At 41.1% G+C, this 22,201-nt stretch overlaps 1 protein-coding gene across 2 annotated transcripts; it reads left to right on the top strand.

Annotated features, from left to right (window-relative positions):
- Positions 1 to 39: 39 nt before the first annotated feature.
- On the top strand, positions 40 to 18,084 carry LOC140454614 (dynein axonemal assembly factor 10-like). Of its 2 annotated transcripts, none has more exons than XM_072549504.1 (8): positions 40 to 648; positions 7,451 to 7,551; positions 10,714 to 10,844; positions 12,966 to 13,067; positions 13,160 to 13,275; positions 14,806 to 14,940; positions 17,010 to 17,107; positions 17,710 to 18,084. In XM_072549504.1, exons 1-8 carry the CDS (start codon positions 454 to 456, stop codon positions 17,915 to 17,917), a joined length of 1,086 nt encoding a protein of 361 aa, XP_072405605.1. In that variant the 5' UTR covers positions 40 to 453; the 3' UTR covers positions 17,918 to 18,084. The 2 variants fall into 2 exon arrangements, with proteins under 2 accessions (XP_072405605.1, XP_072405604.1); XM_072549503.1 differs by having other exon boundaries at positions 41 to 648; positions 17,707 to 18,084.
- Positions 18,085 to 22,201: the final 4,117 nt, after the last annotated feature.

The following is a 22,201-nucleotide window of genomic DNA, read 5'->3' as shown; positions in this document are numbered from 1 at the left end:
ATTTTCAGTCGCTGAGCGGAAGCAGGCCTTTGTTGAGCGCCGCCTACCAGAAAGTTTACTTTCACTTTTAACTGAGTTCTGTTATGTTTTATCTCAAATCTGGCCTGAGGTTTATTTTATTAGCTTCAAGCTTGTTGATCAGGACGATCTTGTAAAAATAACCCTAAAATCAGGCCTGGGATTTATACAAATTATAACAACACGATTTTAAAACAATGTTCAAGTTTTAATTTTTTTTTAGTTTGGATCAGATCTTCAAGAACCCGCGCAGTTTGGAACAATCTGTGTTCTTTAAATATAATTGAATGTGTTCTGTTTAGATTCTGATCGGTTGTAAACAAAGGGCATTCTGTATTATTTGAATTAAATACTTTTTAAATCCATAATTAATCTTTAATCCCCCCGCCATTTCGTCCTATATCTGCGGAGTAGGATTGTTACTGACCCCACGCGATGTCAGACAGTCCCAAGCCCCGGCTGGTACCTCTATCACATTGGAAACTGCCTCTCACCCCCTTCGGATGTTTATGGATCCCGTGCAGTAACCGATTCGTTTGCCTGGGGACTGACTCCGGCTCTGGGGCACCAAGTCGGGGAATCATCGGCGTGTACGAGTCAACAAGCGGAGAGATCAAAGACATACAGACGGTAACTCTTTGTTTCTCTTTTGGCTCTTCCACAATCCATGTAGCAAACTGTTGGGGAAAAGATAAAGGGAGTGTTACAGGATGGTGGGGAACTTTACAATGTAGCAACGACAAAGGTTTAATGTTGCGATTGGCCAGCGAAATAATGGCAAAAACAATGACTGCAGATGCTGGAAACCAGATTCTGGATTAGTGGTGCTGGAAGAGCACAGCAGTTCAGGCAGCATCCGAGGAGCAGCAAAATCGACGTTTCGGGCAAAAGCCCTTCATCAGGAATAATGAAGGGCTTTTGCCCGAAACGTCGATTTCGCTGCTCCTTGGATGCTGCCTGAACTGCTGTGCTCTTCCAGCACCACTCATCCAGAAAGTGAGGACTACAGATGCTGGAGATGAGTCAAGATGAGAGTAGAGGAATGAGGATTCCTGATGAAGGGCTCCTGCCTGAATCGTCGATTCTCCTGCTCCTCGGATGCTGCCCTACCTGCTGTGCTTTTCCAGCACCACACTAATCTCGATCCTTGTACAATGGATTAATTGGTCCTGTTCCATTTGGCGAGAACCTGATCCTAATCTCGACCATTACAGCAGCAAAATTACTAAATTCGGTTGCTGGAAATCAGAGGGAAAAAAAACCCCAGAAAATGCTAGAAACTTGCGAGTGGTTAGACAACAACTGTGAGAAATAGAACTTATTGATATTTCAGGTCAATGACCTTTCATCAGAAATGGAAAAAGTTCAGACAGACCATAAATTTTAAGATGGGCGGCACGGTGTCACAGTGGTTAGCACTGCTGCCTCACAGCGCCTGAGAACCCGGGTTCAATTCCCGCCTCAGGCGACTGACTCTGTGGAGTTTGCACGTTCTCCCCGTGTCTGCGTGGGTTTCCTCCGGGTGCTCCGGTTTCCTCCCACAGTCCAAAGATGTGCAGGCCAGGTGAATTGGCCATGTTAAATTGCCCATAGTGTTAGGTAAGAGGTAAATGTAGATGTAGGGGTATGGGTGGGTTACGCTTCGGCGGGGCGGTGTGGACTTGTTGGGCCGAAGGGCCTGTTTCTGCACTGTAAGTAATCTAATCTAATATTCTCAATTTTCACTTGCAAAAATGTGTCTGTTTCCACGACTCACGTTGACAAATGGTTTTGAGAATTGTTTCTTTCTTCCCTGAAGGCATTGGTTTCTTACCATGGCAACGTTTAGCCTACACCCTACCCCCACTCCAACATGGCTTGACATTGGTCGAGCTAGATTTGGTCACTTTGTAGAGTGGATGGGGGAGGCCATGAAGGTAGAACTGGAAATCCAGCAGAATTGACAGGAATGGTGCTGGGAGTTAGGGAATGCTGCTTCACCAATGCCCTTCCCTACTTCATAAGGTCAGAGATGGGAATTTTCACAGTTGATTGCAGTGTTTAACTTCATTTGCAACTGCTCAGATGCTGAAGCAGTCCATATCCGCCTGGAACAAGAAATGGACAAAATTCAGGCTTGGGCTGATAGTAGCAAGTAATGTTTCTATCATGCAAGTGTCAGACAAAGTCTCTCCAACAACAGAGAATCCAATCACACATCTTCGACAGTCTAGGTCATTGTTGTAAGTAAATCTGCAAGAATTAGAATTCACAGTCACCAGTGACCAGAAAATGCCTGGACAAACCACACATATACTATGACTACAAGAGCAGATCAGAGGTTGGATATTCTGCAGAAAATGATCCACCTCCTGACTGTTTGAAAGTTTGTTCACAATCTACAAGGTACCAGTCAGGAGTATGAGGGAGCAATCAACACTTGCCTAATGAATGCAGCTTCAACAATATTCAAAAAAGCTCAACTTCATCTAGAACTTGGCAATCTTTTTCAAAACTCATTCAGCAGCCTAAATATCCAACTTTTTCTACCTACCTACTAGAACCTGAGAGTTTTGGTCTGCATCTTCACAATGGGTAGTGCAGTTACCAGCTGAGCGTATGATGATTAAACTTGCAGTGTAATAGCTACTGTATCAGATTACTTCCAACTGTTATATTGTTTTAGAAACACATGGAAGGAGATAGCATTATAAATATCTGTAAAATTGCTGTGTACTTTCAAACCGAAGAGTGGCAAGTTGTATATGATCCATCTTTCCTGTTAATTGAGAAATATGTAACTTTGCATATCTCTGTTTCCGATTTTGTTTTTGGAACATTCTGAGATGTTACACTAAGTCTGGAGGAAAGACAAAGATAAAAATGATAAAATAACTTAAAATGTGTCAGTGGTTATTCCCTCTCATTATTCTGTGGTTTTGCCTGTGAGTTGTGTTTTTCTTTTTCTAATTAAAAGGGTGGTAACTGTTTAAAGAAGTGTTGGAAAAAACACTTGCACTGTCCTCCACACTACTTGCAGATAAGGTGACAATGATAATTTTATCTTTTTTGCTTTCACGGCCTTTACTCTTACCTCCTGTACTAACATTCGGCAATCTACAATTTCAATGAGATTTTTAATTCTTTAAAGAGATGTGGAAATCACTGGCAGGACCAGCACTTATTGCCCACTTCTGATTGCCCTTGAGCTGTTGTGCTTTCAGAAAGCAGTTAACAGTCAATCGCATTTCTCTGGGTCTGGCCAAACCAGGTAAGGGCAGCAGATTAAAACAGATGCTGGAGAAATTCAGCATCTGCGGAAAGAGAAAGACAGTGTTAACATTTCAACCATCATTTTATTTCCGATTTCCAGCATTTGCAGGATTATTAGCAAGTCAGTGTGCATGATTGAAACAGCAGTTATTTTAGAACAATCAACAGGACTTCCATGTCCATAAGATTTTTATAAATTCTAACATTTATATTGAATTAAAATTTCACTGTCTGCTATGGTGAGATTTGAAACCACATCCCCACAGCATTAGTCTAGGTGGTCTACGTAACTAGTCTCAGTGACAAGCCCACAATACCTCAACCTGCCCATTATTGACTTTGCTGAGTTATATATACACAAGGGCTGAAAGAAACACTATATATGGCAGGCTTTCACTGCAGTACAGTTTTGAGGAAATGCTGCAGTCTCAGAGATGTTGTCTGCCCTCTCAAGTGGACATAAAGGTACATGGCTATTGAGAAGGTTTCCATGATACTTGGTCAATATTTATCCTTCAGTCAACATTACATTGTCACATTATCTCAGTGTTATCAGTGAGAGCTTGCTGTGCAGAAATTTACAGTTGTGCTTCTCACGTTACAACAGTAATTGAACTTGAAAAGGTACCTCAGTGACTGTGAAGCTTTGGAACACCCTGAGGCCATGAAAAGTGGCATACAAATACCACATCATTGCTGTTTGTGGGATCTTGGTATGTGCAAATCAACACATCTCTTGTATGAAATGAGGTGACCATATCATGCTCCATACCATTGTAATTTATCATGATATTAAGTAGTTTTTGCATTTGTAAATACTGTGATTGGGTGCTCTATAAACACAAGTTTTTCTTTTGGTATCAAAGAAGGTAAAGTTATAACATGTCTTTTTTCCAGAATGAGGCAAGGCAGACATTTTGTTACCCATTCTTAATTTGGAGATTAGTTACTCTTGTGAGTGTAGAAAAAGAAACGGAAGGTACAATTAATAAATTATTTGTTTATGTCTTTGCTAAAAAAAATGTTTTTAAAAATCCCAGTAACACAGTAACCCTCAGTCTGGAGGTTAAAGGAAGAGAAGATATTGGTACCATTCTGATTATTAGGGTAGTGGTACTGATTAAACTGATGACACTGCAGATTGATAGGTTACTGGGTTATAATGGGCTTTACCTTTAAGTCTTAAAAGAAGTGGCTAATGAGTTAATAGATGTGTTGGTGTAAATTTTCCAAAATGTGTCAATATTTCTATTCAAGAGGGATAAAGATAGAAAAGAGGCAACTATAGGCTGGTTAGCTTGACATTTGTCATTGAGGAGTTGGAATCGATTGTTATGGAAGTTATATCTGGGCACTTAGAAAAACCTAAGGTAATCAGGAAGAATTATCATGGTTTTGTGAAAGGGACGTTTTGTTTACCCATGTTGTTGAAATTCTTTGCAAGAGTAATACATATTGTGAATAAAGGGGAGCCCATTCATGGACTGTTCTTGGTTTTCCAGAAGGCATTTGGCAAGGTTCCACACAAAAGGTTACTGCACAAATAAAAGTTCATGGTATAGGGGGTCATGTGTAAGCATAAATAGAAGACCAGCTGACTGGCGGAAGATAGAAATTATGAATAAGTGAGACTTTTTCAGATTGGCAGGATCTGATGAGTGGGGTCCCTCAGGTTCTGTGCTGGGCCCTTAAACATTTACAATGTATACAGTTTGGGTGAGGGAATCAGAAGCACGGTATTTAAATTTACAAATGAGATAAAGATAGGTAAGAAAGTATGTTTTGAAGATGACATAACAAGGATACAGACTGATTTAAATAGTTTCATTGGACAAAGTCTGGTGGAAGGAGCATAATGTAGGATAATTGTTCCCTTTGTCAGGAACAATAAAGAAGCAGAGTATTATTTAAACAGTAACAACTGCAGAATTTCAAAGTGCAGAGCAATCTAGTGTCACAAGCTACTCCCTTTTTTTATCTAAAAGCTATTCCTTGGCTCAAGGATGCCCTATCCTTGATTTTTCTTTCAGAGGGGTAATAAACCAGGCCGGGCTCCGATCAGTCTGGTTTGGTACAGAGATGGAAAGGATTTTGAGAGGCGTTTTGTTTATATGTAAACAGATGAGACTTCAGGCCAAAGTGGTCATGTTTTAGAAGTGACCTGAATAAAGAAAGGGGAGTGGTCAGCTCTCTCGCTGAGCTGAGCAGATTAGTTCAGCATTGAACTGGTGAGGAGTTCAACAGGGATCTGAGTGGAAACCCTCCCTTCAACGTCAACCTGTAAACATGTGTTCTATTTATGCTGGTTTTTAAAGGGAGTTTGCTTATTGGGAGTATTGTGTATGTTTGGAACAGCATAATTAAGTCTAGTTTGGTTAGACTGAATTCTGTAGGTGTTCTTTATTCTGTTCTTTGTGTTCCATTGTGTAATTTTGTGAATAAATTTTTGTCTGTTTTAAAATCTAGTAGTCAACCTAGCTAACTTTCACTGTACACTCACCGAAACAAATTGCAAAGTTATGGTCTGAGCTGCCTGCTTAAGAATATTTTAAATGGTCTGGCTTAGTCCATAACACTGGATAGTACGATGCATGAGACACAATATGTTAGTATGCAAGTACAATGATTAAGTAGGCGAGCGGAATCTATCCTTTATTATTTTGGTGAGACCACATCTCAAATACAGTGTACGGTTTTGGTCTGTTTATTTAAGGAAGAATGTAAATGCATTGGAGGCAGTTCAGAGGAGGTTTACTAGAAATATGCCTGGAATGATACCTGGTTGACTTATGAGGATAGATTGAGGAGGCTGGGTTTGTTTTTGCATGAGTTTAGAAGAGTTGGGGTCAATTTACTCAAAGTTTATAAGATCCTGAATGGTCTTGACAAGGTAGACCTGGGTAAGATACTAACTTTTGTGGGTCAGTCCACTTTTAAAATTAGGGATCACCTTTTTAGGACTGAGATTAGAAGGTTTTTTTTTCTCAGACGATTATGCAACTTTGGAACTTGCCACCCAAAGTTGATAGGATTGTTAAGAAGGTGTATGGTTTGTTAACTTACATTAGCAGGGGGGCTGAGTTTATGCTGCAGCTCTATAAAGCCCTGGTTAGAACATACTTGGAATATTGTGTTCAGTTCTGGTCGCCTCATTCTTGGAAAGATGTGGAAGCTTTAGAGAGGGTACAGAGGAGACCTAGCAGGATGCTGTGTGGCCTGGAGGGCATTTCTTATGAAGAAAGATTGAGAGAGCGAGGGCTTTTCTCATTGGAGCGAAGAAGAATGAGAGGTGACTTGATAGAGTTGTACAAGATGTTGAGAGGCATAGGTAGAGTGAATAGCTAGAGACATTTTCCCAGGGCAGAAACGGCTATCATGAGTGGGCATAATTTTAAGGTGATTAGAGGAAGGTTACTGGTAGATGTCAAAGATAGTTTTTTTTCACAGAGACTAGTGGGTACGTGGAATGCACTGCTAGCAGTGGTAGTAGAGTCAGGTACTTTAGGGACATTTAAGTGAGTCTTGGATAGGCACATGGATGATAGTAAAATGAAGGGTATGTAGGTTAGTTTGATTTTAGAGTAGGATAAAGGATTGGCACAACATCGAGGGCTGAAGGGCCTGTACTGTGCTGTACTGTAGTAAAGCGGTGGAAACTCCGTCATTGAATATTTTGAAGGTATATAAAGAAAATAATGTTTTATTTTTATCAGTCCTTTGCAGATTTCTTGAGTATTCACAATAATGAATAGGCCACCTATTTCAGTGCAATCGGTTGATGGATAAATTTATGTTCTCCCAAGAGAGAAAAGACCTTGGCTTAACATCTCATCCAAAAAATATTGCTGCATTTCCCCCAGTACTGCACTGGGAGTGACAGTCTCTGGAAATTGGTGTGATCAATTCTTGATCCTTGAGGTGGTACAGCTCCGAATTCTCTCTGATCATAGCTTAGATTTAGGATGACTATTGCTATAATCCTGATTGATGTTCCTCAATTCAAATGGCCAGGATTTGCAAATTACAGTAATCTCCTTTGCTAAAACTCAACTGGCAATAATGATATGGTCAAGGTGGTAGCCAAACATTGATCTTCTAAATTTCACAGCGCATTAACGCTCCGGCAGGTGGTGCTTTTCCTACTTCTCCAGGCTTACCAAATATTCCTTCTGCTTTGTAGATCGAAAAGCCCAGAGCTTTCAGGTGTGGGACATTTGGAGCCACCAGTCTACAGCAGAGGCACTTGGCAACAGGAGACTTTGAAGGCAATCTTCACATCTGGTAATAAGTTGGTTTGTTGAGCTGTTTAAAATATGGGATTAATTGCTTAATAAAAGACTTCAAAATTGAAAGCCCTTCTTTCAATTCAAAAGCTGGCATAAAATCTAGTCTTACTAAATCCTAGAATGGTTGCAGAATGGAAGAAGGCCATTCTGTCCACTTTGTGCTGGTTTGCTGAAGGAGTAATTGAGCAAAGGACTATTCCAGATCCTAATCATTCACTACACAGAAAATGTTTTTCTTTATGTCGCTGCTTATTTTGCCAGTACCTTATATCTGTGCCTTCTGGGTCTTGATCCTTTCACCAATGAGAAGAGATTCAGTCTGTCCATACCTGTCGTTGTTTTGAATACCTCAAGTCTCCAATCATACTTCCCTTCCAAAGATAACTCTCCCAATTGCTCCGTTCCATTTGTTTAATCTTTTCTATGTAAAGCAGTCATTCTGAGGACGATGGTTCCATGAACCAGATAGGATAAAGCCTATCTCTTGTACCGCACCAAGTGGCCATTTTATTTCTCTGAGTTTAGTGTTGGCTGATCAGTTGTAAAGAACACGACAGCTTAATCTTGCCCTCTGACTACCTCACTTTGATAGGCCCACAAGAGAATATTCAGGAGCAGGAGCCCTTGCCTTTCTTAACAAAGGGCTATCTGTAAGCTTCCTGCCATCACAGTGACAGTCAATAAACTTTATACAGCTAGGATAGTTATATCTGGATAGGACAGCTCAATGGATTAAAATATAAATATACAAGTTAGGACAGACAGATCAGGGGCAGAAGTAGGTCATTTGGACACTCAAGTCTACCATTATTCAGAGGATTTAAAAGATTCTTTCATAGGATGTAATCATCATTGGATTTGTTGCCCATCCCTGACTGCCTTTGAGAAAGTGATGATGAGCCACCTTCTTGGCTGCAGTCTCTATGGTGTGGGTGCACCTGTTGTACAGAGGTTTGGTACAACTGAGCTATGCCATTTCAGAGGACAGTTAAAAGCCAACCACAATACTCTGGATCTGGTGTCATGTAGACCTGGCCAGGTCAGGACAGTAAAGTCCTTCCCTAAAGGGCATTAGTGAACAAGTTGAGTTTTTATGACAATCAGAAATAGCTTCATAATCATTATAAAAATCAATTTTCAATTCCAGTGTTGTAAAGAATCTGGATTTCACCAGCTGTCACATTGAAATTTGAAACAATGGAATGTCCCCAGAGCATTTGCCTTAATTAATTAACAGAGACACCTCTCTACCTTTTCCCTGACCTTCCTAAATGTCTTCTACCCTTCAGGTTCAATCCCATGTCTTCCTGCAGCCATGTCTCTGTAATGGCTACCAGAGTGGATTTATTTATTTATTTCTGTTTGTGCTCTTAGTTCATATGTTTTGCTTTGAATGCCTCACATATTCAAATGCAGTGCCTTTACATTTACACCTTTATTCTTGATTCGTATTGTCTATCTCTTTCTGTCACAGTCTGTTTATCATTTCTCATCATAATATCTTTCTCTTTGGCTTTCACTCTACTCTTTGATTTACCACAAGTGCCCTACATTTGATCACTTGGTTCACTATTTAAATTAAATCCTATCTACTCCCCCAGATGTGTAGTTAGCAAGAACACCAGCCCATGTACAGTTCAAATGGAGATCATTCCATCAGTACAGATCCCACTCCCCCTCCAGTAATTCAATGATCCAAAGATAGTGACCCTGTTTTGCTTCTTTAATGTGGCAACTGGCTCTTCTTACTGACAATACAGAACCTCCTGCTTTGACTTGCCCATGATATTGGTACTTACATAGACCATGATGACAGAATCCTCCCCCTCCCACTGTAGGTTCTTCTCCAGCCCTGAACAGCTATCCTGAACTATAGTGCCCAACAGCAGCAAAGCTGTCTGGACTTGCACTCTTTGCTGGAGGACAATATCAATCTTCCTCACTGCACTGACCCCTAACACCATTCATATTCCTTTTTCCTTATCCGTCTTCCTTTACCACAGTGTGATGTTCAGTAGGCCCATCTATCCTATAGCCCTCACCCTTAACCAAATAAGCTGAAATAATCTCAAACCTGTTGGACAATGGCAAACGCTGCCCTCTGAAGTCCCCTTACATACTTCACTCACAGTGACACCCTCCTGTCCTTGAATACTGACCAAATGAGACCAATCTTGAGAGGTATGACTGCCTCCTCACACGTAAAATTTGTCAAAATTCCCCTCTCCCTCATGTGTCACTGTGTTTGTAGATGAATGTCCAGCTTATATGTCCAGTTTGAACTGCTTGATCTTCAAACATTTCCTGCAGGTGTGTTTGCTTTGGACCAAACTGGCATCCAGGACACATCGCCTCTCCTGCCTTCCTTAAGGTGTTCTATAGTTACTCACTTATTTTATTCAACCTTGTATTTACCAATTTTTAAAAATATACTTCCTTAACATTCACCAGTTGCTATACTATGTTGATCCTTAGGAATAGAATAAATCTTAGTCACTTACCAGATAATCAGAGTAAAAATCAATTCCTGAGTACTGACATTGGTGAAGGTAAAAGCAAGGAGCACCTCTTTTCATTGCTCTCCTTAATTTATTTTATAATCTAAGTCCAGCATTCCGTTGTAAGTCACACTCAAGTGCTTAGTTCTCATTAAGTTGGATAGTTCAATATGCAGTATCTAGGAGTCATTATTCAAAATCAGAGTCCCACTGCTTATAGAAAATGTCTTTTGTGCCCCATTACGAGTTCCCAAAACCTTTTAGTTTGACCTGGTTGGTCTCAGAAATAAAGATTAATCACCCAGAAATCTCCCAGGAAGCAGCTGCATCAGACAGATGTACAACAAACAGAAGATGCAGGTCACATCTGGGATGCAATGTAATTCCAGAATAGGATGCAAGGAATAGTGCAGTTTCTGAAGGAATATGTGTGGCCACCACTGATTCGACATGAGGGTGGGCCAGATCAAACTGGGAGGTCATGTGATGTGAAATCTTAGGTTAAATCCAGATAATAACAACAACTTTATTTATGTAGCATCTTTGTCTTAATAAGGGGGTTTCAACTCAACAGTAATAGGGACAGCTATCATTCTCCCCTGCTATACAAAAATGTGAATATTAAAGTACCTAAAAGCTCACTTGTTGTCACTCCACAGGAACTTGGAAGCACCTGAAACTCCCCTCTACTCAGCCAAAGCACATCAAGAAATCATTAACTGTATTGATGGTGTGGGTGGGCTTGAAAATGGACATGGGGCCCCAGAGATTGTCACTGGCAGCAGGGATGGTGAGTACTTCTACAAATGATGTTACCTAGCCAGGTAATGAAACGTCTGGATATCAAATATTTGTGGCCGGCACGGTGGCACAGTGGTTAGCACTGCTGCCTCACAGCGCCAGAGACCCGGGTTCAATTCCCGACTCAGGAGTGGAGTTTGCACATTCTCCCCGTGTCTGCATGGGTTTCCTCCGGGTGCTCCGGTTTCCTCCCACAGTCCAAAAGATGTGCAGGCCAGGTGAATTGGAAGGGGTAAATGTAGGGGTATGGGTGGGTTGCGCTTCGACGGGTCGGTGTGGACTTGTTGGGCCGAAGGGCCTGTTTCCACGCTGTAGGTAATCTAATCAAACCTACACCCTATATCCTAATCTAGCAAACCTACACCCTATATCCTAATCTAGTCCCTTGACCCTCTAAACCCTTCCTATTAGATTAGATTCCCTACAGTGTGGAAACAAACCCATCAGCCCAACAAGTCCACACTGACCCTCTGAAGAATAACCCACCCAGACCCATTCCTCTACATTTACCCCTGACTAATGCACCTAATATACACATCCCTGAATACTACAGGCAATTTCCCATTGCCAATTCACCTGACCTGCACATCTTTGGATTGTGGGAGGAAACTGGAGCACCTAGAGAAAACCCACGCAGACACGGGGAGAATGTGCAAACTCCACACAGTCACCCGAGATTGGAATTGAACCCATGCTGCTCCTATTCATATACCCATCCAGGTGCCCTTTAAATGCTGTAATTGTACCAGCCTCCACCACTTTCTCTGGCAGCTTATCCCCTACATGCACCACCCTCTGTGTGCAAAAATTGTCCCTTCGGTCCATTTAAAATTTTCCCCTTCGGTCCATTTAAAATTTTCCCCTCTCACTGTAAACTTATGCCCTCTAGTTCTGGACTCCCTCACCCCAGGAAAAAGATCGTCTATTTATCCTTTCCATGCCCCTCATGATTTTATAAACTGATATAAGGTCGCCCCTCAGCCTCCGACGCTCCAGGGAAAACAGCCCCAGCCTATTCAGCCTCTCCCTATAGCTCAAATCCTCCAACCCCAGCAACATCCTTGTAAATCCTTTCTGAACCTTTTCAAGTTTAACAACATCATTCCTAAAGGAAGGAGACCAGAATAGCACGCAGTATTCCAAATATGGCCTAACCAATGTCCTGTACAGGCGCAAGTGAGGACTGCAATTGCTGGAGGTTAGAGTCGAGAGTGTGGCGCTAGAAAAAACACAGCAGGTCAGGCAGCATCCGAGGAACAGGAAAATGGACATTTTGGGCAAAAGCCCTTCAAAGTAAAAGTATCAATATCCTGTACAACCTTACCATGACCTCCCAAATCCTATGCTTAATGCTCTTAGCAATAAAGGAAAGCATACCAAACGCCTTCTTCACTATCCTATCTACCTGCGACTCTACTTTCAAGAAACTATGAATCTGCACTCTAAGGTCTCTTTGTTCAGCAACACTCCCAGGACCTTATCATTAGTGTATAAGTCCTGCTAAGATTTGCTTTCCCAAAATGCAGCACCTCACATTTATTGAAAGCAAACTCCATCTGTCACTCCTCAGCCCATTGGTCCATCTGATCAAAATCCTGTTTTACTGAGGTAACCTCCTTTGCCCCAATTTTGGTGTCATCTGCAAACTTATTAACCATACCTCCAATCACAAGTTCGAAAAGGGATATTGGAAAGTGGAATGGGGAAAGAATATAAGAGCAGAGGTAATCATAGGCTGACACAAGGATCACAGGGTGTGTAATCTTTGTGTTGTATTGTCATTTAAAATGGATAAACAGAAAGTAAGAAGTCTGAGTCAAAACAGAACCGAGTTACCTCGACTTTGATAGTAAGAGCTAACAGGCTGCTCTCTTGCTACATGTTGGAATGAATTTATGGCCCAAGTCCTAGGATGGGTCTTGATAACACAATGTTTATGCTTTGAAGCTATCTACTGGGCCAAGCTGACTCAGGCTGGTTCAAGAGCTGATAACCCATGAAGCAGCACTTCATTGGGTTAGAAGGAGTTTGGAAGGGAATGTGCATGTGGATAGGCAATTAAGAATAGCAGACACTTGTGACCTCCTGAGTCTTGTACCTTCTCTCCCAGGTACAGTGAAGGTCTGGGATTCACGGCAAAAGGACCTTCCTGTGGCCAACATGGAGCCTGCAGTAGGATTCAACAGGAGAGATTGTTGGACAGTTGCTTTTGGTAAGTTGCAGCTCATAGAATCTGCAACATTGTACACAATACATGCCACACATTTACATCCACATACTTGTTTGTTTTGGGCTGGTTTACAGGCCACTCATGCACCCAGTGGGACCGCTGTGTTTGTGCCGGATATGACAATGGGGATATTAAACTATTTGACTTACGAAACATGGAAGTGCGATGGGAGACAAACGTCAAGAGTGGGGTGAGTTGAGTGATTTGATTCTCATAGAGTCATACAGCACGGAAACAGACCCTTCAGTCCAACCAGTCCATGCCAACATAATCCCATACTAACCTTACCTGCCTGCTGCTGGCTCATTTATGAGCTTCATTAACTTTAGCTCCCATTCTGAGTTGAGCTAGTGCATTTCAACTGAGGCAGCAATGGAGGTTGAAGCCAGATGTACTTCCCCAGCTGTTCAGTTCAGTTAAGCCTGCATGGACATGGAATTGCTATCCAGGGTCAGTCACAGTACTTTGCCTCTGTGTCATAGGTTCCTGGATTCAAGTCTTAGTCCAAAGATATGAACACATAGTCTAAGCTAACAATTCAGTGGAGTACTAAGGGTATGCAGCACTTTTGAAAGTGCTGTCTTTTGGATGGGATATTAAGCCATCAAAACCTGATCTCTGTGGTATTTTGTAAAAATGGGATTTCTGCCCAATATTTATTGTGAAGTAATATAATTAACAAAACCTGAATATCACTGAGAAAACACACTTTATTGAAACTTTTCATCTTGCACTCATCAGGACAATTCTCAAGGAATACCGATGTAAAAGGAAAACAACATTTTTATGAGTGCTGATTGGTTGGAAAGTGGAGTCCAATCAGCTTTCTAACTGGTGCACACACCCTGACAGTGCATGTACCAATTAGAGTCCATTTGCCAAACAATCAACATGTACACTATAAATGTTGATTTCCCTGAATATTGGCATTTCTTTCAAATTGTCCTGATATGTGCAAGTTGAAAATCTACCGCAAAGGCTTTTCTCTCAGCAAAAAAAAAGTTTGTTAATGGTTATGATTAGATTAGATTCCCTACAGTGTGGAAACAGGCCCTTCGGCCCAACCAGTCCACACCGACCTTCCGAAGAGTGACCCACCCAGACCCATTTCCCTCTGACTGATGCACCTAACACTATGGGCAATTTAGTATGGCCAATTCACCCTGACCTGTACATCTTTGGACCATGAAAGGAAACCAGAGCACCCGGAGGAAACCCACACAGACAAGGGGAGAATGTGCAAACTCCACACAGACAGTTGCTCGATGCTGGAACTGAACCTCGCTCCCTAGTGCTGTGAGGTAGCAGTGCTAACCACTGAGCCACCCTGCTGTTCATGGGAGCTTTCAATGTGCAAATTATCTCGTGATTCCCACATTGCAGAAATAACTACATTACAAAAATACTTGATCAATCGTAAAGATACACGGGATCTATTGAGGCTGTAAAATTGCTATATAAAGGCATGTTTGTTTCTTCACTGGCTCTTGTTTAAAAGGTGCTGTTTCTGAACATGTGAGAAGTATAGAATTGAGCTGAGATGGCATGCCCCCAGTGACCAATGTTTTTGCCAATGGTCATTTGTGATCACAGATTGGAAAAGTGGCCATTTGATCACAGCTGTAAGGATATTATTTATACAAAAAATGGCTGAGCAAATGAACTATGGTTTGCAGCTGATTAAGCCAATAATTTTATTTTAACATTAACTCTGGGTTAGGTTTGCTGTGTAGAGTTTGATGGAAAGGACATAAGTTTGAACAAACTGGTGGCAACAACGTTGGAAGGAAGGGTCCATGTCTTCAATATGCAGAAGTATCACAGAAACAGTGGCTTTACCTGTCGGAGTGAGAAGGTAAGATGTTGTTGGGTGGAATTGATACAATAATACAATTGTACAGTTATGTAAAGCTCTCATCAGACGCTAATTTGGAGTAATGGCATTCAGGTTTGGGCATTGCACTTCAGGAGGTAGATATTGGAGAGGATGCAGTGTCAATTTACCAGAATGTTTTTACTAATGGTTAAGTTATTACAGTGGGTTGCATATCAGGACTTGTTCTCCTTTCAATATAAAAGAGTAAGGGATGTTCTAATTGAGGTTTTTAAGATGGTTAAATAAGTTAATACAGTGGCAAATATGAAATATATTTTATCTGGTGGGGAGGAGTCCAAAAGAAAGTGGACTAATATTAATATCAGTCAAAGCTAGGACTTTCATGGGTGATTTCAAGAAAAAGTTTTGTCACTTAAAGTGGAAATCTGTAACTCTTTCCCTAGAAAGCGTTTGAAGCTGGGTGTCAAGTGAACATTATACAAATTAGATTGAGAGAATTTTGGTAGTTCAGGGTATAATGGGATGGAAAACCAAGTTGAATAAATTATGTGATTGAAGTGAAGGACATAGGGAGAGGTTGAATAGGCTGGGTTGGTTTTCCCTGGAGTGTTGATGCTGAGGGGTAAGCTTGTAGAGATTTATAGAATCATGAGGGGGATGGATAGGGTATATAGAAAAGGTATTTTCCCTTGTGTGCGAGAGTCCAGAACTAGAGGGCAAATGTTTAAGGTGAGAGGGGAATGATATAAACGAGACCTAAGGGGCAACATTTTCACACAGAGGGTGGTGCATGTATGGAATGAGCTGCCAGAGGAAGTGGTGGAGGCTGGTACAATTACAGCATTTAAATGGCACCTGGATGGGTATATGAATGGGAAGGGTTTAGAGAGATATGAGCCAGGTGCTGGCAAGTGGGAATAGCTTAAGTTAGGATATCAGGTCAGCATGGACGGGTTGTGCCGAAGGATGTTTCTGTGTTGTACATCTGTATGACTCGTTACCTGAAATGACTCAAGAAGTAATGAGGGCCTCAAGGAGGCCGTATTAGGATTTGCAGCTTAGATGAGTTTGCTAAGTGATGCATTGTGTGTCATTGAGTGCCAAGCATATCTTAATTGCTTTAGGGAGTTAAGGAAGAAATCCCATTATTCTCGTAATCCACCAGGTTCTCTTGAAGTCAGACAAAATTTCTTGTTACTTCTATTAGTTTCTTTGATTTTTGAGGAATCTTGTGAATGAGAAATGCTGAGTGGGTCATATGTTCACATTCCCGTTTTTAAAAACAATTATGTGTCTTTTGCATTTAATAAGTTTAGAACTAGACTTAGAATAAACACAGTTTTACTAATCAAGACAGCACCAAGTTAGTATTTAATTATGCAGGGTTCAGTATTTCTTTGTCAGGCTGGACGTTATCAGATTGTTCCAGCATGTGGAACATCCAGTAAAAGTGACATTTCTCTACTCCATTTGTGCTTCCCTGCAGTCCCAGAAACCTGGCCAGTTCAGGGCTCTGTGTCATTTTAGTGCTAACAGTGGTGCCCTGCAAAGTTAGTATCATAACCCCATAAAAGCAGTCTCAGAGTCAAATGCACCATTCACTAATTCATCCTTTGTTCTGAATGTTGTTGTTTACTAGCAATCTTCAATGATCCTTGCAACTTAAATCAAAGATTCTAGACTCGAACTGCCATTTTACTAGGATCCCTGTCAATCCTTTGACCTATAATTTAATGAAATTTGCCTAAACTTGCCTAAATATTTTGTTCCTTCTCAAGATCAATCTGTACAATGGTCGTTTCACCTTATTTCTGTTATTTGCCACAAAGAAGATCACAATGACCTTTAATGTTTGTAAGTGGACTTCTTCCAATCTGTCTCCACAAACTGCTTGAAGTTGTACAGAGCAACCCCTTGTCACAGGGCAGTCCTCAGCTGACAGAAATACACATTTTCATTTTATTTCCAGGTCTGTTGAATAGTGAATTTCAGTTAAGGAACACCAGTTAAAGGCATCCAGCATTTGAAATTTTGTGCAGTACAAACTCATCAGAAGCTGCTAATTTACATTTTTTCTATTTTTAAAGCCATACAAATTTACAGCTTGGGCGGTGCGGCATTTGCCTCAAAATCGAAATATCTTCATAACAAGTGGAGGAGCCGGCTGCCTTCACCTGTGGAAACAGTAAGTGGATGTAACTTGCATCTTCATGAGAGCTGATGTCAGAGGTATGCATATTACTGTCACAGCAGTGTATCGGCCAGTGTAAATGTAGGCATTTGTTTGTAATTACAATGAATGCATGTCCATGACTTAGATTGATCATTCAAGAGACAGCCAGTACCCTAAAGAGACAAATGTGCAATTGTTCTGTATGACTCCATTCATCCTCTCTGAACAATTGGATTTTAGAGGTCATTTATTAAAACATAAGCAAAAGGAAGAGATAAATTTAAAGATTTATTGTCATGTAAGGGATGGGTATAAAGATAATTAAAATTATTTGTTTCAAATGTCCCTCTTCTCACTCTCCTGCCATAATTCAATTTGTAGGTTCACCCAGTTGGACATCAGGTTGTTCCATCGTGTGGGACATCCAGTAAAAGTGGCATTTCTTTATTCAATATGAGCGCTTCCCTGGAGTCCCAGAAACCTGCCCAGCTCAGGGCTCTGTTGTTCTATTGTTGCTCTGCAAAGTTAGTATCATAACCTCATAAAAGCAGTCCAAGTCAATCAGAGCATTCATGGATTCATCTTTTGCTTTGTATGTTGTTATTTACCAGCAGTGAATCTTTAACGATGCATGATAGAAGTGACCATGAGCCAGATGACAAGATTTCAACATGTACCACCACACTGCTGAACAACATCTCCCTCTCATCTCAACCCATTGGTAGCCTGGATTGGAATACTGATAAGCAAGGACTCTGTATCTCTGCATCCTTTGATCATAATGTTCACATCCTCATGATCACAGAGCAGCAGAGTTTCTGAACACACCAGTGAAGAGCACAGGAGCTGAGGACAGAATGGAATCATTGCTAAAGCTTGAAATTTCACACCAGTCAATGGACACGTCAAGTCTTATCAGGGAAAAAAACACTCTCAGGATGTGACAAAGTAGTCATGTTTTTATACTGGAATAAAAAAGTTGAATTATTCCATTTCATTATTTTGCCAAATATTTGGAATAGCAAAGTGGATTTAAATTCCACTCAATGCTTAGTGAAAAAGGATGTGCAATAGAATACCAAAATATTGCCAATTATGCCCAAATTATTTCCACTCTTTTAAAATTCACTTGTGTGGCACATACATCTCTGAATGGCCAACATTTATTTCCTGTCCCTTGCTGTCCTTGAGATGATGGTGTGGGCTGCCTTCTTGAACTGCTGCAGACCAGGTCTGTGGGTAGGTCCACAATGCCACTGAGGAGGGAATTCCAGGGTTTTGACCCAGCAACAGTGATGGAATAGCAATATATTTCCGAGTCAGGCTATAGTGAGTAGCTTGGAGGGGAACTTGCCTGGGGTTTCTGATGTATCTGCTGCCCTTGTCCTTCTAGATGGAAGTGGTGTGGCTTTGCAAGATGCCAAGGACATACTTCTCAAATGGATAATAAACACAAAGTTATTAAATGGAGAAATGTTTAGCTCCTGGTAATTATACGGCTATTCAGAATCTTTAAATTACAAAGAGCAAAACAATCAAAAAGGTAGGATCTTGAATCTGCAATGCTGAGAAAATACTATGCAATTTGAGAATCACGACTGTGGTTTTGTATTTGCTTGAAATAATTTAGTGGTCAAAATTGAGGAGACGTTTAGGTTTGTTAGGTTATTGGAGAACCTACAGGAGAGTGTGCAGGCAGCCATTTAGTCTATTACGTTTGTGCCTACTCTGAAGAAGCTAGCGAATTGCAGAGGAACCTTGATTATCTGAACAAGATGGGCAGGTGCTATTTCATTTGGATAACTGAATATTCAGTTAATTGATTTCCTCTGAGACTCCCCATACAGGAGACGAAGCAGCAGCACACAAGAACCTGCCACCCCCCCGCCCCTGCAAGCAGCTGGATTGTACACCAACAGTCAAACTGCTGCTGCCTTTGTGGGGTTAGTTTCCAAATAGCGCTTGTGCACCCACAACCTTTAACTGCAACAATTTGATAGATTCCACCTTTACCCTGTACAGAACAATGTTAGAGAGAGTCTGGCTGTAGGTTTGCTTGCTGAGGTGGAAGGTTCATTTCCAGATAGTTGTGCACCCTACTTAGTAACATCTTTAGTGGGCCTCTGGGCAAAGCACTGCTGATAATTCCTGCTTTCTATTTAGGTTTTGGGTTGGTGATGCCATTTCCTATTCGTTTTCTCTCAGGGTTGGTAGATGGGAGTCTAATTTGATGTGTTTGTTGATAAGAGTTCCAGTTGGAATGCTATTAGATTACTTACAGCATGGATACAGGCCCAACAAGTCCACACTGACCCGCCAAAGTGCAACCCATTCCCCTAACCTGCACATTTTTGGACTGTGGGAGGAAACCCACGCAGACACAGGGAGAATGTGCAAACTCCACACAGTCACCTGAGGCAGGAATTGAACCCAGGTTTCTGGTGCTATGAGACAGCAGTGCTAACCAGTGTGCCACCATGCTGCCCATTTGCTATGCCTCTAGGAATTCTCATGCATGTCTCAGTCAAAGTGGTATCTTCCTCATCTGTATGTAAGGATACATGAGAGTCATTGTTTTGTGGCTAGTTTTCTACCTGTTTGTCCAATGTAGTGTTTGTTACAGATCTTGCACCGTATTTTGTAAATGATGCTAGTTTTGCTTGTTGTCTGTACATGGCCTTTCAAGTTCATTAGCTGCTGTTTTAGGGTGTTGGTGGACTACTATGATGCCAAGGGGGTGGAGTAGTATGGCAGTCATTTCAAATATGCCCTTGACATGGGTAGAGTTAATTGGATACCCATTCTTTTGAATGCACAGTACAGGTGCTTTTTCCTCTGCTGTGCGTAGTTCCTCTGTGCTGGAGTGTTGGCTCTTTGAAATAATGTTGTAATGTCATTTGTGGGTATTCAAAAGATTGCTTCTGTAGTTCAATATTTCCTGTAGCTGCTGATTTGAAGTTGCCCATTGGCTATTTGCTCTACGATGACATCTAAGAAGGGCAGTTTGTTGTTTTCTTCTTCTTCTTCCTCTTTAGTGTATTTTATGCCAGTAAGGCCTACATCCAGAACCTCAACCCAAGCTACAAATCTTAACTCACTTGTGTGTAGAACTCCAGGGAAAGGTGGGGGGATGGGGAGAGAAGGGAAAGAGGGAGAGAAAAAAAAGAGAAGGGTCAGAAAGAGGAAGATGTCAGTAATTTGGAGACAGTGCCTGGACTATCCAGGACTTTTCTCAGCAGCATTTCAGTCAGCAGATTTTATTTTTAATCATTGTACTGTAATCAGAAGATGCGATCAGGATTGAAACAACTCTTTGTGTTTCTATCAGGACCACAGGATCTCCTTCGGATAATTGGATATTCAGACAATTGATATTCAGATAATTGTGGTTCCTCTAAATCTCATTTTCTTGCACTTAATTTACAATTGTAGAAGCAGAAACCCAAAAATTATAGGCTGTCATACACAATCAAACACAGACCCTTCAGTCCAACTACTCCATGCAGATCCTAATCCCAAACTAGTTTACCTAATCTGGTCCCACATGCCTGAATTTGCCCATATCCCTCTAAACATTTCTTCTTATTCAAATTAAGATGTGTCTTTTAAATGTGTAACTGTTTCAAGTCCTTTGTAAATTCATTCCACACAAACCAGTAAAAAAAGTGTTGCCCCTCATGATTTTTCTAAATCTTTCACCTTAATATTCCCCCTAATCTTGAAAACCCCCACTTTATGAAAGACACCTGCTATTCACCTTCCTTATATCCATTATTTTATTAACCTTTAAAAAGGTCACTCAAGCACCCTATGCTCCAGTGAAAAAAAAGGTCCCAGCCTATCCAACCTCTCCTGATAATTCAAACCCTCCATTCCAGCAACATCCGAGTAAATCTTTTCTGAACCATTTCCAGCTTAATATCCCTCCTGCATCAGTACAGGACAGTACTCTTGCTGAGACCTCACCAATGTCCTGTACAGCCTCTATGTCCCATCTGTTGTACTCAAAAGATTGAGCACCGACCACGGCATGCTAAACACCTAAATGACCACCTTTTCACGATCCACTATAGTGAGAAGTTTAGTTTCATCTGCAAAGTTAACAATCCAACCTATTTTAAAAAAGGTTTCAAGACACGAGAACTACAGTCATTCTACATTCCCAGTTATCCTTGAGATGTTAAGCCACCTTGAACTGTTGCAATCAGTGAAGAAGCTCCCATTGCAATATATGTTTCAACCGTATCAAACATGTAACATCTGAATCAGGTGAGACTTGGGCCTCTTTGCCGAGAAATAGAACAATGCAACACAGGAGCCCACTCCACTACTGTACAAACAGGTAGTTCTAGAATTTTTATATTCCTATATAGTTGGTGCCATTAATTTTCTACTCAAACTCACACAACTCAATCCCACAAACTGGGAGAAAGTAGTCTTTAACAGAATTAGACAGTTTGCAGAACTAAGTCATACTTGTTAGCATTGGCAGTGTTAAATTACTAAAATAAATCAATAACTTAAATTTGATGATAAGAAACTAAACATTTCCTTACTTCATTATCTAATGGAAAAGGTGACACTAACAAAATCATGTCAGGAATTACCACTAAAGTGATTTCAAGATTTGTCTGGTGATACTTTTATTCCCATCAAGAAAAAAACTGGCGTCGTTACCATCTTTTTAATACATAAACACATAGTTTAAGCCTACAATTAAGATACTTCTAATCAGAAACCAAACATTCAATCAATTATATTTGCAGACCATTCAGCTCAGAGTCCACACCGAACCCTTTGAAGAGCACTCCCCCCACCCACCCACACCCTATCCCTGCATTTCCCATGGCTAATCCACCTAGCCTACATATCCCTGGACACTATGGGGCAATTCTGCATGGCCAATCCACTTAACCTGCATAATTTGGCCAGTGGCAGGAAACTGGAGCACCCGGAGACAGCCCAAGCAGACGAGAGAATGGGCAAATTCTACAGTTGCCCAAGGATGGAACCGAACCCAGGCCCCTGGCTCAGTGAGGCAGTGCTAACCAAACCACCCACAATGGAGCGACACAGTACAGAGCAATCATTAACAGTTCTGGAAAG

This window comes from Chiloscyllium punctatum, chromosome 29 (assembly GCF_047496795.1).
Source record: "Chiloscyllium punctatum isolate Juve2018m chromosome 29, sChiPun1.3, whole genome shotgun sequence".
NCBI classification, from domain to species: domain Eukaryota; kingdom Metazoa; phylum Chordata; class Chondrichthyes; order Orectolobiformes; family Hemiscylliidae; genus Chiloscyllium; species Chiloscyllium punctatum.
The sequence above is the reverse complement of the archived record's forward strand: the minus strand, read 5'-3'. Positions and strand labels throughout refer to the sequence as shown.